The sequence below is a fragment of the Hippopotamus amphibius genome, chromosome 15 (assembly GCF_030028045.1).
Source record: "Hippopotamus amphibius kiboko isolate mHipAmp2 chromosome 15, mHipAmp2.hap2, whole genome shotgun sequence".
NCBI classification, from domain to species: domain Eukaryota; kingdom Metazoa; phylum Chordata; class Mammalia; order Artiodactyla; family Hippopotamidae; genus Hippopotamus; species Hippopotamus amphibius.
The window spans coordinates 3,990,554-4,008,877 of NC_080200.1; the positions used below are offsets into that span (position 1 = coordinate 3,990,554).

Below are 18,324 nucleotides of genomic sequence, written 5' to 3' on the forward strand. Positions count from 1 at the left end.
TGAGCAAATGACTCAGCCCCAGTTACTGCCAGCTCATGAGAGCCACTACACCTCCTGGCCTCGGTCTCCCCATTCGCTGGCCAGCCTCTAGGTGAAGGGGGTAGGGGGACACAAGGAGAAAATTCCCCACCCTGGAGACTTGGTCCTCATGTTCCAGTGATGGGCAGGAATGTGGTTCTCTTGACACGTGCATGTTACTATGTATAAAACAGACAAAGGACCTACTGTATAGCACAGGGAACTCTACTCAATACCCTGTAATGGCCTATATGGGAAAGAATCTAAAAAAGAGTGGATATGTGTATAACTGATTCACTTTGCTGTACACCTGAAACTAACACGATATTGTAAATCAACTATACCCCAATAAAAATTAAAAAAAAAAAAAAAGGACAGACTTCCTTGGTGGCGCAGTGGTTAAGAATCCACCTGCCAATGCAGGGGACATGGGTTCGAGCCCTGGTCCAGGAAGATCCCACATGCCGTGGAGCACCTAAGCCCGGGCACCACAACTATTGAACCTGTGCTCTAGAGCCCGCGTGCCACAACCATTTGAAGCCCATGCGCCTCGAGCCTGTGCTCTGCAACAAGAGAAGCCACCACAATGAGAAGCCCATGCACCACAGGGAAGGGTAGCCCCTGCTTGCCGTAACTAGAGAAAGCCTGCGCGCAGCAATGAAGACCCAATGCAGCTAAAAGAATAATAAATAAAATAAAGTTCTTAAAAAAAAAAAAAAAGGATGTGGTTCTGGCCTGAGGTGATGGGGCGGGTGGCCTTCGTTAATATAATGTGCACATCAGACCATGGGCTCTGAGGCCTGACTCAACTGGAGTTGGTGCCAGGGAGGGGGACTCAGCTCGAGGATCTCCCATCAGGTCCCACCCCCTCCTGCACCTCTGCCCTTCCCCTCCAGCAGCTGGCCTCCTGGTTGCTTCTGCTCTGACCCCTAACGCCCCCAGCTCTGGTCTGGCCTGTCATCCGCAATGGACAAAGGGTCCCCTGGGGTGGGGCAGGCCCCCTCAGTTAAAATTAAAACAGCCACTAGCCCCCTTGTTATGGGCTGAAATGTGTACCTCCCCCTACCCCCCAATTCACAGGTGGAGGCCCTAGCCCCTGGGATCTCAGAATTAGATTGTATTTGGAGACAGGGTCTTTACAGAGGTCATTAAGTCAAATGTGCTATTAGGGTGACCCTAATCCAACGTGACTGGTGTCCTCATAAGAGGAGGAGATTAAGACCTGGGCACACACAGAGTGGAGACCGTGTAAAGACACAGGAAAAGACAGCTGTCTTCAAGCCAAGGAGAGAAGCCTCAGAAAGAACCAACCCTGCTGAGACCTTGATCTCGGACCTCCCACCTCTGGGACTGTGAAAAAAAACGTGATGTAAGCCGACCAGACTGTGGTACTTTGTTAGAGCAGCCCTAGCAAAGTAACACAGTCCCTACCCCACCCCTGACGGACACGTGACAAAACAGTGATCACACACAGGGCTGATGAGACCGTAGAGAAACAGGCCTGCTTATCCTAGGCCGGCGGGAAGGCACGTTGGTACAGCGGGACCAGGAGGGGTGACCTTGCACCGTCCCCTTGAGATCCCTGAGCCCTCAGCTCAGTGGCTGGCTCCCCAGGCCTGTGCATTCAAGGAGGAAGACACCAAGAGTAATGACAAAAGGCTGGTGACAGTCTGAACACCTGTCAACAGAGACCTGGGTCCACGAAACAGGTAGAAGGAATCTCCTTACAGACAGATTCAGAACAAAGTCCAAGATGCGTTGCTAAGTGGACAGAGTTCAGTGTGAAAGGTGCGTAGACCAAGGGTCAGAAACTACAGCCCCTCAGCCCAACCTGGCCCCCTGCTTGCTTTTGTTGGTGAAGTTTTATTGGCACATGGCCACGCCCACTGGTTTCCTTGGCACACACAGTGGCTTTCCTGAACTGAGAAGTTGCAAGAGACACTGGCCAGCAGAGTTAAAAGTATTTACTCTCTGGTGTTTTATAGAGGAAGCCTGCAGCCTCCCGGTATAGATAAAACTGCTATTTGCATAAAAAGGAAATAATACACGTGTATTTGCTTACAAATGCCCAGAAGGGGCACTGGGCGTGGCGGGGGTATTAGGGGACGGACAAGGGGTTGGGGAAGAGGTGGGCCAGAGGTCACCATGCGGGGAGGGAAAGAGACCCAGGACGGGAAAGGGGCAGGAGGCCAAGATGGGGCAAGGGAGAGGCAGGCGGGGGCAAAATCACCCCGCGTCCTCAGGTAAACATGAGAGCTGTGGTTCCTGCCCAGGCAGGGGTCGCTTTGTAGAGGAAAACGGCCCCAGTCCCAAGTCAGGAGCGCTAACTACGTACCAGACGCTGTAAGGTAGTTTCCTCTGCCTGTCTCCGAGATGGGACCTATTTCACAGAGAGGGAAACTGAGGCTCAAACCCACGCACACCAGCCCTAGGTCATACAACCAGGACAGGGCAAGGCTGGGAATTGAACCCAGGCCGGGCTGAGCCTGGAGGAAGCTGGGTGGGGCCGGCGTCTGCAGAACCCCTAAGCGGGGCCTGGACCTGTCAGGTTGGAGGGGGTGGCTGCAAACTGCCTGAGCTGGTTCACACCCAGTTTGTTCTTCCCCGGGGCCTGGAGGCCTGGACCATCTCATGCATGCTTCTGATTGGCTACCGATGACGTCACCGGAGGTTCCGGCCAGGACAACTGGGCCTCAATTCTTGGTGCTTAAAGCTGGCCCAGGTGTGCTGGGAGCTGGGTCTGTTGGCGTCCCACTGTGCACCCGTTTCCTCCGTGTGTGTGCACGGGGGCACACGTGTGCATACGTGTTTACTGACATATGCACCCGTGCCCCATGCGCGTCCACACGTGAACACTTCCTGGGTGCGTGCAGCCCCGCAGGGGGCCCCTGTCAGCGCCTGTGGGCGGCAGCCAGCCAGGGTGGGGGAGGCCTCAGCCGCCTGATGTTACCGAGAGCTCCTAATTAAACAAAAATGTTCATCGAGTACCACATTGTGCCCGATTCCTCGGAGTTTAATTAAAACAACAGCGCGGGAGGCGTGAGCAGCGTCCCCGATCAGATGGCAGCGGAGGAAGGGAAGCCAGGGGTGCTGGGCCAGGCAGCCCAGCCCTTCCTGCTCAGCCAGGGGTCCCTGGGGCTCCGGGGGCCCCCCGAGGTGGTGGAGGCAGCGGGGACAGGCCCTCCAGGTCAAACGCTCTGGGCTGGGCGCCCAGCCCAAGCGCCACGTCTTTCTAGGCGGCCCGAGAACAGAGAGATGCTGAGGGCCTTGACGGGGCGCAGGGAGTAGAGATGTGTCTTTCCCAGACTGCCAGAGACGGGGTGGTTAACAGATTCACAGCATGTCCTTTTAACTCTCTGAGCACTTACAATGGAGGCTAGCGTGGGGGGGGGGGGGGGGGGCAGCGGGAGGCGGGCTGTTCCGTCTGTGCCCGGGAAAGGTCAGGGCAAAAATATCTGCGGGCAAGAGGCAGGGTGGGCTGGGGCGGGCGGACTCCTCCCCTTCCCTCCTCCTCGCTCCTCCTCCCTCCTCCTCCCTCCATCCGCCAGCAGGATGAGCTCCAGGACCCACGCACAATGAAACTATGGGGCTTCTTGTTAGAAAATTACGAGGAATTTCCAGGCGGTAAGGGCAGAGCCTTCTGAGGGCGGTTGCACACCAGGTCTGGGACCAAGTGCCCCCACGGCCAACGTGACGGCTCCTCCCAGGGCTCCAAGCTGACCACAGCCCCCCTGCCAGGGAAGACATTGGATGACACCTCACCTGGGAGCCACATGTGGGGGCCACCTGCCCCCTAATGGCTGCCAGTGGCTTGTACTTTTTTTTTTTTTTCCTTTTGGCTGTGCCACGCAGCATACGGGATCTTAATTCCCCGACCAAGGATCAAACCTGCAGCCCCTGCAGTGGAAGCACAAAGTCTTAACCTCTGGACTTCCAGGGAGGTCCGAAGTGGCTCGTACTTAGAGATCAGAGAGGGTCAGGGTGCCCCTGCAGGCGACAGGCAGAACCCCCCTACCCAGCCACCGCCCTGACAGCTGCAGAATGGCTGACGGCACTGCCTTGTCACAATCAGAAGGACAACAACCACAGTAATGATAATATCAGCTGGGTAGGATCAAGCAAAAGCTTGCTCCCTGTGTGGCACTGCACTGGTCCCCCACTTGCCCAAGGTCACCCAGCTACGGAGCAGCCACACCAGGAGGCGAACTCAAGTTGCAGGCCCAGGGGTTAAAACCACCTTGCAAGGGAGAAGGCAGTAGGGAGCAGCTGGGGTGGGTGGGGCGGGGGCAGGGAAGCAGGTTTGTGGCGATACTGTCTGAGTGATGCTGTTATTTCCTGGTGCCCCAGTCCACCTGAATGAGGCCAGCAAGCAGCGCACAGGAATTATCCGTATAAATCTATGAAAAGGTGATGTTTAGCTGTCTCTGCCCAGCCAGCCTCTAGTCCTCCTTTGTTCCTTTAGGAGAACCACTCCTTACTGACCCCGTCTACGTGGGCTGACACACCTCTGACTCCAGGGAAGACTCTGCCAATCAGAGTATTTGTTCCTCCAGCCTCAGCGACCAGCTCAGGGATTGTCATCGGACCCAAGCTGGGCCAATGAACAGCAGCAGTCCGGGGTCATTCAGTACTCTCTTTTGGGTGGGGGCCCAGGAACCTGGGGCTAATGGAGAAAATCTCACTAAGGGTACAGTTGACAGGGAAGAAAACAAACCCAGAGGCAGAAAGTGAGCTCTGAGAATATCGTATGAGCTCCTGGATCCAGCTGAACCTGAAGCTAGTCCACTCCACAGACATTTTAATTATATGAACCAATGAGTTCTTAGTTTGAGTGGGATCTGCCTCTTGTAATCAGAAGAAAATGATTCAGGGACTTCCCTGGTGGTCCAGCGGTAAAGAATCCATCCTGCAATGTATGGGATGCAGGTTCGATCCCTCGTCTGGGAACTAAGATCCCACATGCTGCAGGGCAATTGGCGTGTCACAACTAATGAGCCCATGTGCCTCAACTAGACAGCCCATGTGCCCTGGAGCCCGCACACCACAACTACAGAAAAGAAAACCTGCACACCACAACTAGAGAGAAGCCCACATGCTGCAACAAAAGATCCCGCATGCCACAACTAAGACCCAAAGGAGCCAAAAATAAAAATAAATTAAAAAAATTCATATAAAAAAAAAAAGGAGACAATAGAGACACAGATGTAGAGAACAAACATATGGACACCAAGTGGGGAAAGTGGGGAGGACTGGGGGGGAATGAATTGGGAGACTGGGATACCAAATTGTACGCTCTAAATATATGCAGTTTATTGTATGTTAACTGTATCCCAATAAAAGTTCTAAAAAAAAAAAAAAAAAAAGGAGAACATGATTCAGATAACAAATGGGGGTGATTCTAGTCCTTTAACACTCCTCTTTTCAGCAAAGGCTCAATAAATTCCTACCAGAAGGCTCTGGGCCCCAGTGATATTATGGGCTAAAAAAAGATCAAGGTCCCACCAGAGAGAAAATCCAAAGCAAGACGTTCAAGAACCCCTTTGATATTTGTCCCCAGAGTCCAGACCCCAGGTCCTCCCCCACCCACCCTGGGGAGCCCATTACCTCGGAGGACAGTGAGCTTGGCGTGGACGGTGATTTCCCCGACTGAGTTCTGGGCCACGCACTCATACACGTTCTCATCCCGGGGTGTCCGGAGTGGCTGGATCCTCAGAACGGCCCCTGCACTCCCATCAAACTCGATCGTCTGTCATGCGTAGGGGAGAACGTTCAGGGGGAGGCTGGGGCCCCAGGGGTGATCAGGAGAGGGGCTGGGGGCTGTACACATGTGTGTGTATACATCTATGGAAAGATGCTGGAGGTGGAAAACTGGGTCTGTACAAGCAAAGGGTATTGTGTGTAAGTGGGTGTGTCACACGCACATGAGTCTGGTGACAGGCATGTGCAGGCGTGCTGGATGTGGAAACGTGTGTGTCTGACCATGCACATGTGCACAGAGTTGTGAATTCCCTTCTGTGTGCGGTGATAAGGTTCAGAGAGAGCAGGGCACTGCTTGAGGCCACACAGCACAAAGGTGGCAGAACAAGCGAGCCTGGCAGGGTCCTCCCAGAGCAGACGGTGGGGGGCACATGGCAGAGAGGGGGTGGGAGAGGCTGGAGAGGGAGCCTCGCCCTGACTCCCGTGCTCCATTTGGGAAACGTTTCTGGGACGGCTTCCGCGGTTGAGCTGCCGTGGCCCTGTCTGGGGGTGGGGCTGGCCTCGAGCTGTCTCCCCTCTCCTCACCCCGCCCCCCGACTCACCTCAAAGCGTTGTGAATTGACCTTCTTGCCCTTCTTGTTCCAGGTCACGCGTGGCTTGGGATCGCCCGTGGCCTGACACACGAAGGAGGCCACGCCCCCAGACACACCGATCTGGTCCTTGGGTTCTTTGATGAACCTGGGGGGCTCTGGGGAGAGAGCAGGAAGAGGAGTGGCTCTGATGGGCCCGAGCATGTGACCAGTACCCCACGGGGCCAGGTAAACATGCCCTCCATTCCCTGTCCAGCCACAGGGGTACCACGTGGGCCTGACAGGAGGGCTGGAGAGAAGGAAGGAGAAATGATATCACTGAACGCCTCCCCTCCCCTCCTCCATTGGCACCTGTGGACACTCTGAGACCTGCCAAGCACCCCTATCCCCCACTCGGATACCACAGCCACACACACTCACACGTGGACACAACCTCACGTGGGCACACCCGGTCAGACCCAGTGCCCGGGGAAGGTGAGAGGGGAGACCCCCAAGTCTTTGGGGTTCCCCTATTCAGTCCCTGGAGACCCTCAGTAGTGAGCAGCCGAACCCTGGAGAATCCTTGGTCCTAAAAAGACAAAGGATTGGTCTTTTTTGGAGAGGAGATAACTTGATCTAATCCCCTGCTGGGACATGTGGGGAGACTGAGGCATCCAACAGGGAAGCAGAGGGGTGACCAAGGGACCCGAGGTCAGAGCCAGCACTCGAACCCAGGGCTCCAGTCTCTTCGTGCATGGGAGGTGTCCAAACACAAGGGGTCAGAGCTGGAGGCTGGAGCTCGGGACAGGTGATCGGAGCTGCCAACCACTAGAGCAAGTGCTTATTTATTTATTTTTGGCATGGGATCTTAGTTCCCTGATCAGGGATCGAACCCATGCCCCCTGCAGTGGCAGCATGGAGTCTTAACCACTGGACCACTAGGGAAGTTCCACAGCTGCTTATTGAGCACCTACTATGTGTAAATGGTGTACACTTAGCAACACCAAATCCTTGGGACAGTGCTGGGGGTGGGACAGAGGCTTCATAATCCTCAATTCACACATAAGAAAATGAGGCACAGACCAGGAGAGGTGCTTGATTCAACACACCGCCAGCCAGTGGCTGAGCAGGGATTTGAACCGGTCTGGCCCCCTGTGCCTCCATCCTTTGCCCCTCACAATGATCTGATGTGCTAATTCTCCCCAGGGAAGTCTCAAGTGGGAGCTACTATGTCTTTTACACCTAGATGGCCTCAAGTCTGGACCATGGACAAGCTATAGTATCCAGGGAGAGTTCATTAACTTCGTTCTCCTTTTTATTGACTTTTCACAGTAACCTTTGAATCGCCCAAAGGGATACTGCATTTCCATCCACGGTAATGCTACAATGTATCCCATAAAATGAATTCAGTTACTTCTGAGAGTTTTACCAACAGACTTATGGCTGCAACATGCTTACAAGGTCCTGAGGGAAACAACCTATGTATTCAACAAAAGGGGATACTTAAATACTGGGCCACCCATCAAGTGGAGTACTATGCAGCTGTAAAAAGGGATAAGGGTACTTCTGTAATGAACTACTAGGGGAGGAACGGCAAGATACACTATGAAATAGACAAAAAATGAGGGGTAAAAAGCATAGTAAATGTTTCTGTTTGTGTGAGGAGAAAAATGCAAATGCGGAAAGTGTGTGTGTGTGTGTGTGTGTGTGTGTGTGTGTAAATGACAGCTGCCTCTGGGAAGAGAACCAGGTGGCTAGACACAGGGGGAGGAAGGCTTCATACTTTGGTGCCTTTTTTAGATTTAGAACTATTTGCAGATAAACTGAAATTATTATTTTTGTAAGGTTTAAATAGAAAGGTGAGCCAATTAAATAAATACATTAAGTAAGTAAAAGTTTGGGATCTGAGGAGAGGCAGAGAGACAGCGAACTCAAGCTTGAGCAACACCAGGTCTCTGAGCACTGGGCCACTCGCGTCCACCTAGAAAGTTCTGGCTACTCGGGAGCACTGAGAAGTTCGAGAAGTCCTCAGGTTCCAACTCTGGGTGCCACAGACTCCAATTTCTCCCATCCATGACTCAGGCTGGGCTTTGAACAAAATAGAGTCCCCATCCCAGTCGCTTGACTGGCCTCACCTCCTCTCTCATTCCAGGCTGTGCTCCTATTGATATGACCATATAAGTCTACACTGGCCATCTCTTTGGAAAATTGGTAGACCCACTGCATGCAGACATGGGTGGCCTCATTCAACTCCTGTGTATCTTACTGGGGAGGTGATTGTTAATTCCACTGTATGGGTGGGACTGTACAGATTCAGAGAGGTTCATGGGCTCGCACAGCTCAGAAAAGACAGCACCAGGGTTTGAGCCTGCATCTATCTGTCCCCAAGCCCACGTCCTCTCACCTCTAGGCCCTACGCCTGATTTTAGATGTTTTTGCTCCACACTGAGCTCCGAGCTGGGCCCACTTCCCTGGCTCTGCCGGCCTGGGTCACGCTTCCCCCAGGAATAGTGACTGAGGCCATTTGGGTCCCCAGCCAAGGTCATGGGGGAAAGTCACTGCGGTCAGCTCAGGAATCTCACTTCTGGGAAAAATCCTCCCTCGGGAGCTGCTGGAGGGAAGGGCAGAAGCAGGCTGCAGGGAGTGAGAAACATCCAGCTGCCTGTTTATGACTTGAAGCTGGGGACACACCCCGAGTACCCTCCAATCCAGGGAATGAGACACCACGGGAGCCCATGCTGTCCTTGCTCCTCCCTTCATCTGACGGCTCCAACCTCAGCCCGGCTAGCACCTCCCCCAGGGAGCCTTCTCGGATTACTACTGGCCAGGTCAAGAAGCCCTCTGTCCCTATCTTTCCCTGGGCGCCCCCCTCCATTACAGCCCTGGTCACACTGGGCTGTAATACTTGGTTATGTGCCACCTGGCAGGGTGGGTGTGAAATAGACCCCACTCCCCTGGTCCCCATCACACCACCTCTCTGTGCCCGGTGACCCTTGAAAAACTGGGGCTTTGAACCTTGACGCTTGCCTAACACTGAACCCAATGAAGCTGCCCACACACTCCCTGGCTCCCTCTCTCTGCAGGGCAGATGCCTCTCAGCCTGCCTCCAGGCAGCTCTGGGATTCCAGCCAGCCTGGAAGAGCATTCTCGGCCTGCTGCTTCCCCCATTAGAATATTTCTTGTTAGATTCTCTCATTTGGACAAACTCTCCCCTCCTCTTCTTGGCAAAAGGGCCCCAGACACAAGAAAGACACACTGGGATGTGGCCGCAGCTTGTGGCAAGCAAATGCTCCTTTTTTGCTGGGCCTGTTCTCACACTCAGCCCTATTCTGAAGCTCAGAAAAGGTGAGTGACTGGCCCCCAGTCACCCAGTGTGTGATGGGCAAAAGCTAAGATTGCAACCCAGTCCCATTTGGCTCCCAAAGCCCTGCAAGTAGTGCACTTGATAAACAGGGTTGTGGGTCTTCAGTGACAGAGAGCACCCTGGGTGTTCCCATTTCTTAGATGAAGAGACTGAGGTTCAGAGTGGCGATGCCAACAGCGCAGAGGCTGGGAAGGGCTTGGCCCGATTTCTGTTTTTCCATTTCAGATTCTGCAGAGAAAAACCTGGTGCCAGAGCTAGAGACTCACCCACCGGTCCCCTCCAACCCAGCCTGGGCTGGCCGCATAGCACCCTGAGAAGGCCCCACAGGACCCGAAGCTGTTTCTAGGGCAGAAACCGCTCCTCTTGGTGCTGGGTGGTGGACACTTAAGCGGCCTGCCTGGGTTCTCTACTGCCTGACAGCCCCCACCCGAATGGCTTCCTGAGGACCTGGGCTACTGCTTGAAGCTGGCAGTGCCAATCATGGTGCCCAGAGCCCCTCTGCTGGTCCCCAGGTGACAGGGTTCCTGCTAAAACAGGTTAATTCCCTGGGGTCAAGATGCCCCGGCTTTGGAGATGGAGACCTGGGTTTGAGTCTAGGCCATTACCAACACCTAAAGGGATACAGGGATAACAATTTCGGGGGAGTTCCCTGGTGGTCCAGTGGTTAGGACTCTGTGCTTCCACTGCAGGGGGCAAGAGTTTGATCCCTGGTCGGGGAACTAAGATCCCTCATGTCGCATGCAGTACGGCAAAAAAAAAAAAGAAGAAGAATCCAGGGCTCATTGAGGGAGCACCCGCTCAGCTACATGATGCCCAGTGCTCCTACCCTGGGTCACACTCCTTCACTGGTCACCTGGACCACTGCAGTCCCCTCTGCTCCGGTTTCCCCCCATCCTGTCCTTCCCCGCCCCAAGTCCGTCCTCCCTCAGCAGCCAGAGGGTGCCTGTGAGCACCTGAGTCAGGTCCAGCCCCCTCCTCTGCCCACACCCCTCCAGGGCTGCCACCTCCCTGGGGTAAAAGCCCACATCCTCAGTGCATGACCTGCCCATCCTCTCCCTGCCCTCCCCTCCTCCCTCTCTCCCCCTCGCTCACTCTGCTCCAGCCACACGGGCCTCCTTGCTGTTCCTCCCACGTGCCAGGCACGATCCTGCCCCAGGACCTTTGCACAGGCTATGCCCTCTGCCCGGGACACTTTCCCCCCTCCCCTGACATGCATGGGGTGTACCCCTCAGCTCCTTTAGGTCTCTGCTCAGATGCCACCTCCTTGGTGCGACCTTCCCTGATGCCCTCCCATCCATTTAAAACGCAGCCCCCAACCCTCCCCACTCACACTTTTATTTCTCTTCCTGCTTATCTTGCTCCCGGGCACACCCACCATCCAGCACACCGGTGTCTCTCCGTCACGAGATTATCAGTTCCAAAAAGGGGATGGGAAATCTGTTTTGTCCCCTAGGTCTAAACCAGTGCCTGCCGCACGGTAGGTGCTTATGAAAAACCCACCAAATGAATGAGAGTGCAGAGCCACCCATAATCACACAATAGAGCTGGGATTCGAACTCAGGACAGCAGAGTCTCCAAGCTCTGTCATCTCTAGCCCCTCCTCACAGTGGCCACTTTGCAGCCTCAATTTCCTCACCTGTAAATGGGAATGATCTCAGCTCCATCCTGCCCAAGGCTGGTAATTATTACCAGAGTAAGATGTCAAAGTCGTAAATGTACGAGGGTGACTCAAAAATCATTCGCACTCCGGGTATATTAAAACTTCCGTTGGCCATACGGTCTTATCAGCGCTTTCCGTCCAAGGCTACTCCTTCCCCAGTCACTGCTGTGCAGGTGTGAACGTGTCACATCAGTTCATTTGTAACTGTGGTGCGAGCAAAACTGGATGCCCTACTTGTGATGTGCACGAAAGAAGAGCAGCGTGCAATGATTCGTTTTTTTGTGGTCTGAGAGTGTACCTGGTGCCGTTATTTATCGAAGACTTTCTGTGCAGTATGGAGAAAGTGTTCTGTCGCGAAGAAGTATGTATGAAGGGACAGAGAAGTTCAAGGAAGGTCACATTAGTGTCAGCAGCCCTATGAGGATGAAGATTCACTTCTGATGAAGAAATGAAGACAGCGGTGCATTCGTGGCTCACAGTTCAGCCTAAAACTTTTTTTAATGAGGGAATGTGAAAGCTTGTTGACAGATGGGCAAAGTGTATTGAAAAGCAAGGAGACTGTGTTGAAAAATGATGTATTTGTCTTTTCTAAAAGTTAACCAAAAGAAATTCTACAGCCAGAGTGCAGATAATTTTTGATTCACCCTGGTATGATTTAACTCCACTAGTGTAAATTAAATCAGTGGTTTTCACATGGGGTGCCGTGGAGTGAATGGGACCAGGGACGCTGCCCCACGCCCCACAGCACCCAGGACGGCCCCCATCCCCACTCCCCAAGAACACTCTGGCCCCAATGTCAGCAGTGCCGAGGGCAGGGGAGACCCTGTGCTAAGTGAATGAATGAAAAACTAAAAATGCTCAGCACCTTCAGCCTGCCGTTCCGCCTGCAAGGAATAGAGCCCAGAAGACACAGGCCCTGGCAGGTGACCAGACAGATCACAGCTCAGTCATACCTGGCTATGTGGGGTGATGGGTAGGAACCCCGGGCTCTGGCACCAGGCAGCCTGGCCGCTTCCTGGCTGTAACGTAACCTCACTGTGCCTCTGTTTGCCCATCTGTACAATGGGGATGGGGAGGATGGCCTCCATCTCATCAGGTGGTGGTGGCTGATCTGAACATGTTAGGCATTTACTACAAAACAATATGAAAACAAGAAAAAGCACGGATACACGGGGCAGGTGTGTATGTCTCTGGTGCTCTCACCCAGGGGCGATAAAGATTATGCTCACAGTAACCCAAGACTGTGAACCCACTAGATGTAAGTAGCACGTGGGGGCTTATCGTGTATCTGTGTCCCCAGAATGCTGGGAAGTGGATGATGTTGAGTTTCATTCAATCAAGGTGGAAAAGGCCACTGAGAGAGGTTAAATCACTAGCCCAAAGTCACACAGCAGGTTGGTAGCAAAACTCAGTCTAACAGCAGATCCCAGTTTCTTTCCCTGCTGACCTGACCTTTTGTGTCCCCATGGGCCTAATGATGCCTCCTCTAGGCCCCTTGTGGTGGGACAGACCTTGGCATTAGGACCAGGACTGACTCTCATCCTCTCCATGTTACTGCCAGAAGCACAGCCTTGCCCATCCCCAAACTACACCAACCTCTTTCTTCACCTGCAGCCCCTTTCCATGTGCTAACACCTTCGCCAGTAACACACGGTCTATCGGCAAACTCCTATACTCCCACAAAACCCCAGCTCCAAAGCTCTCTCTCCCAAGGAGCCTCCTCTGGCTCTGCCTGGAAAGGTTTGATTGCCTGTGCGTCTACCAACGGGGTGCTGGTGTTTCTACCCGTGGCAAAGGAAGGTGAACTCTGTGGTTCCCTCAGGGGTGATTTCAGGTAAGCGCCTGTCTCCTCTGAGTCTCGGCTTCTCTCATCGAAAAGTAGGGATGGTAATGAAACTAGCATGCTGGGTTCTGTGAGGTGGAGGGAGATGAAGGAGGTAAATTCTGCATTTAGCGCTGGGCAAACAGACATCGTCATCACTGTTACTACGACTGCTTTTTCATACCATCCTTAATATTTACCTCTGCACCTCTCAGGACCCAGTGCACAGCAAGCATTCTACTTGGCCTCATTCATGGAGCACAGAGGCTCTGCTTGGCCACATCAGGGGCCCCCGGGGTGGGCAGGGGGAGGAGGGGACACGTGTTCACACGTGCACATGCAAACTCAGACGTCTGCACTTACCTTCTGCGGCACAGCCTCCAACCAGCAGGACCACGAGGAGGCCCATGGGACCAACCACAGACGCCAGGCCATGGCCCCAGGCAGGCGCCATGCTCGGCCGTGACCTGCAACCTCCGACCTCTGCCCTGGAGGGGGGACGGCCCCCCTGGGTCCCTCACAGAGAGGCCTCGAGCCGAGCGTCAGACGGGGCGGCGTCTGCAGAGACAAAGGAGGGGCCGTGAGAGGGGAGCAGGGGAATCCAGGGGGCCTTCGTGGGGGAGGCAGCGGGAGGATCACAGAGGGGCAGAGGGGAGTCACAGGACGTGGGGGAGAAGGTTACGGGACGATAGGGGAGGGTCACGGGGCAACGGTGGGGCAGAAAGAAAGCGCTGAGCCCCTACGATGAACTGAAAGTTTGCATCCCCCCAAAATTACGATGTTGAAACCGAACCCACAGTGTGACAGAATTAGGGGCCTCCGGGAGGTGATTAGGTCACGTGGTGGAGTCCTCGTGAATAGGATTAGTGCCCTAAAAAAGGGACCCAGAGAGCTCTGTCGCTTCCCCCCACCATGTGAGGACACAGCAAAAAAATGGTCTGTGAATCAGGAAGCAGGTTCTCACCAGACACCAAATCTGCCGGCGCCTTGATCTCGGACTTTCGGCCTCCAGAACCGTGAGAAATGTGTGCTGTTTACAAGCTGCCCCGTTTGTGGCCTTCTGTTACAGCAGCCAGAACGGACTGAGACAGCCCCCACCCCTGGCTGAGTCCTGATCTCAGCTGAGCCCCAACTCTGAAGGAGCCCAGACCCCAGATCCAGGCTGAGCCCCAAACCAGGACTGAGTACCCCCTCTGGGAACCGCCCTGAACATCCAATCTCTCCCCATCCCAGGCTGGGCCGCCTGCCTGAAGGACGAGGTTTCAGCCAACCCTGCCGGCCACCCTACAACCCTGCCCATTCGGCCACCAGACGGATCTTCCCTCCAAACACACCTGCCCGTCCCTGCTCTGCTCTAAGAGGCCCCATGGCTCCCGTGACCCTCAGAGGAAGCTGCCCCTGCTGGTCTCGTCCCCTCTCTCGCGGGAGGTGCAGCCCCACACCCCCAGCTCAGTCCCTCCTCCAAGCCTCTGACCCTGCTGTGCTCTCCGCAGGGAACGTGGTTGCCCCCCCCCCCAACCACCGCATGACAGGTCCCAGCTCCACTGTCACCACCTCTGGAAGCCCTCCCTGCCCCGGCAGGTCAGCCCCCCAACCCCATTTCACATCCCACGACTTCAGAAATGACTCAGATCATCCTCCAAGGCATTTACCCCAGGGTGCGAATCAAGTGTGAATGTTCATCACTGAGCATCTGTTTCTCCCGCGAGAATCCAAACTCCTCTAGGGCACAAGAGTCTTTCTCATGGGCCAAACCCTGGGACAGCCCCCTCCCCAGTCTCCGCTTTGGCCAGGGCCAGGGCGGAAGGGGGGCAGGGAGAGGCCCAAGGATGAGGCCCTGGTGGTCGGGTCAATCTTATACACCCACCCCAGGCCATGTCCCGGGCAGGTCCATGCCAATGGCCACAGCTGCAGATGCCACGTAATGATGGGGCAGCCCCTGTGATTCTGGTTCCCAAAATACCCAGCTGCGGTCACCTCGCCCAGCCCCAGAGTGGCCCCAGGGGAAGGGCTGGGCTGGTGGTGGCCGGGTCATGGCCCAGGGTGGAGGGTGGGGAAGCAGAATGAGGAGGGTTGGGTGGAGGCAGGGGGGCTCAATGGGCACGCAGTCAGGCCACGGACAGTCAGACCAGACAGAGAAGTAGGATGCTTGCACACAGTCAGGCCACAGACAGACCCAGACACACAGACCACAGGCAGACAGGGAGACCGGACACAGTCACAGATGTATCTGCACAGTCAGGCAACAGAGCATGAGTCCACACGCGCAGTCAGGCCAATAAAACTGACACACAGACCACAGGCACAAGGACAGGCACAGAATCAGACCCAAGACACACACAGTCAGACAAGATACAGACACAGGGTCACAACGGGGCCGACCGAACATCTATACAGTCGAACCACAAGCAGTCAGGTCAGAGACACGCAGGTACAAGCCAAGACCACAGACACAGAGCCAGATGCGATATATACACACGGGGTCGTGGTCAGACAAGCAATACACACACATGGTTAGGCTGAAGGCAAACACAGATATAGAGGCACATCAGAGCTCCATGGGGCACGGCAGGTAAAAACACACAGCCCACAGCCTCGGAGGCAGGCACACAGTGGGGCTACAGAGACGGGCAGTCAGCAGACCGAACTTGCACCCAGCCAGATGATATACACATGGACACGCAGAGTCAGATCCCCTTCATCCACGTGCATGTGCACAGACATGCACGCGCACAGTCAGACCACAGACACACGCTGAGACCCAACCGGTCCGGGATGCACAGATGGGGAAACGGAAGCCTAGAGGCAGCCCCTTCCCCTGGGCCCCCGCTACGGGCCCTTTAAGAGCAAAAGTGGCCGATGAGGACGGTGAAGGCCCCAGCTGGGGAAATGGCCCATGGCCAGCTGGGGCCGGGGTGACCACAGCAGCTGGCCCCGCCCACAGATACACATCGGTTCAGTCACATCTGGGGAGGGGGGCTCTGGCCCAGACCACTTGGATCGGCTGCCCAGGCCCGCAACAAGTCTCTGGGGAAACCGAGGCAGCAGAGCAACACGGAGGAGCTCAAACCCCAGAGCTGCCACGTCCCCTGGGGACGGGGGTGACCTCCTCGCTCCAGTCTCCTCACCTCTGATGCCAGCTGGCGTGGGCAGGGTCACAGGCATAAAGAGCCCTGATCACGATACCTCCCCCTGTCCCCCCACGCTCCATGGGAGCCGGGGCAGCCTTCTAAACAGGGAGGCCCTAATTACCCCCTGGCTCCCACAGCCCCGGTTTTGCTGGGCCCACGCCTTCTCAATGACGGGGCAGGATGGGGTTGATCCAGGCGCAGGCGGGGCTGGGCCATCAGCTCCTGAGTCCCCCAAAGAGGCCATTCCAGCCTGCTGGACGGGGGGAGGACACGGTACTGGGGGCTTTCAAGGCCTGGAGCAGGAATGGGGGCGGAAGCCTCGGGACAGATTCAGGGCGGAGAGGATCAGACAGAACACAGAAGGTTAAAACTTCCAGGGTGGGGACTTTCCTGGTGGTCCAGTGGTTAAGACTCTGTGCTTCCAATGCAGGGGGCATAGGTTCAATCCCTGGTCGGGGAACTAAGATCCCACAGGCTGTGAGGCATAGCCAAAAAGAGAAAAAAGAAAAAAAATTCCAGGGTCTTTTAGGCCCCCATCCTTCCTAGAGGAACTTGCTATGGCAAAACCCCTCACCCTCCCGCCTCCTCTGGCTTCCTGCAAGACCCAGGTGTGGGGTCCCCTGCAAGGGATCGGCGAGAATATAAGTAAATCCTGTGAGCTCTGTCTCCAAAATCTAGCCTGAGTCTGTCTACTTCTTACTCCTTCTTCTGCCTGTACCTGGTCCAGTCCCATCATTGCTCACCTGGACCAATGGAATCATCTCCTGCCACGTGCTACTGCCACCCCTGTCTGTCTTCCCCTCAAAGCCAGAGGGCGCCTGTGAGCACCTGAGTCAGTGTCCACTCCTCTTCCTTGGGTGATAAAAGCCCAAGTCCTCCCTGCAGCCCACAAGGACTGGCATGACCTGCCCTATCCCCTCACTGCCCTCACCTCCTCTCTCTCATCCCCTTGCTCACTCTGCTCCAGCCAATGGGCCTTCTGGCTGTTCCTCCCACACACCAAGCATGGTCCTGCCCCAGGGCCTTTGCATATGCCGTGCCCGCTGCCTGGATCTCTCTGCTTCCAGATTTAATGTTACTATTATTACTTGGCTGCCGATTAAAGGGTGAATGGGAATGGGGGTGGGTCTCTCCACAGGAGGAACAGCATGAGGAAGGGTAAGAAACAGGACCCAAAGGTCCTAGGAGGGAGATGGGGAGAGATTAGGGCAGAGTGGTGGTTACACTGAGCCCACAGAGCCAGCCCTAGGTAGCTCTGAGCAGGGGGGTTGTGGCCAAGTTGGCGCCACGCCAAGCCTCCTCTCTGATGAGTCTCGCAGTAAAGCAGCATGGGGCACCAGCCCCGTCACTGCTGAGAAAGGGAAACTGAGGTAGGTGCCTCGGGGCTGCACGACGCAGCAATCCCCAAGTTCTCGGGGGATGAACGTGGCCATTAAGAAGGGAACAGCCACCCAAGGGAGTCACAGGAAATAACTTGGGAAACAAATGAGGCTGAGCAGGGGGTGGGGAGGAGGGTAGGGAGCGGCCTCCGGACCTGGGGCCCCAGGAGGGTCCCTGCCCATCTCTGTACCAGGTGCTGAGCTGCCCACCATCTGCTCCCAGTAGCCGGGCAGAGGTGGGTGCCCGCCTTGCACAGATGAGGAAACTGAGGCTCACAAAGGAGAGGGGACACTGTCAAGGCCCCCGGCTGGGTGGGGCCTTGGTTCCAGAGCCTACGTTTACACAGGACTGTGTCCTTCCCTGGCCACCGTGTGATCTCAGGAAAGTGGACGACCCTCTCTGGGCCGGGTGCAGCCTGCTGGATGGCCTCTGGGAGCTCCTGGCCCTCATTCCCAGGGGCTGAGTGGGCACCCATTCCAGTCGGGCGCCGGGGCGCGGGTCACACGATCCTGGAGTCAGCTTTGTGTACCCACGCGGAGCAGGGAACATAAAAGGGTGATTATGGCCCAGGCTGGGCAGCAAACAGGCTCTGTGTCACCCGCACGGGACGGCGTCTCCCGGGGCCTGAGGTCTCCCTGCCGCCTCTCCTTGCCCTGCCTCGGGGTCCGGTCTGGTCTGTCCAG

The 18,324-nt window shown here is 55.5% G+C and overlaps 1 protein-coding gene across 5 annotated transcripts in view; it reads right to left on the reverse strand.

Moving 5' to 3' along the window:
• Nucleotides 1-18,324, reverse strand: part of PTPRS (protein tyrosine phosphatase receptor type S) — a 236,610-nt gene that overhangs the window by 51,171 nt on the left and 167,115 nt on the right. For all 5 annotated transcript variants that reach the window (XM_057709361.1, XM_057709362.1, XM_057709364.1 and 2 more), the window contains 3 exons: nucleotides 13,494-13,688; nucleotides 6,318-6,463; nucleotides 5,623-5,764 (listed from right to left, as the gene is read on the reverse strand). In XM_057709361.1, coding sequence (XP_057565344.1) covers nucleotides 5,623-5,764; nucleotides 6,318-6,463; nucleotides 13,494-13,584 — 379 coding nt within the window. In that variant the 5' untranslated portion in view covers nucleotides 13,585-13,688. The remainder of the gene's footprint in view (nucleotides 1-5,622; nucleotides 5,765-6,317; nucleotides 6,464-13,493; nucleotides 13,689-18,324) is intronic.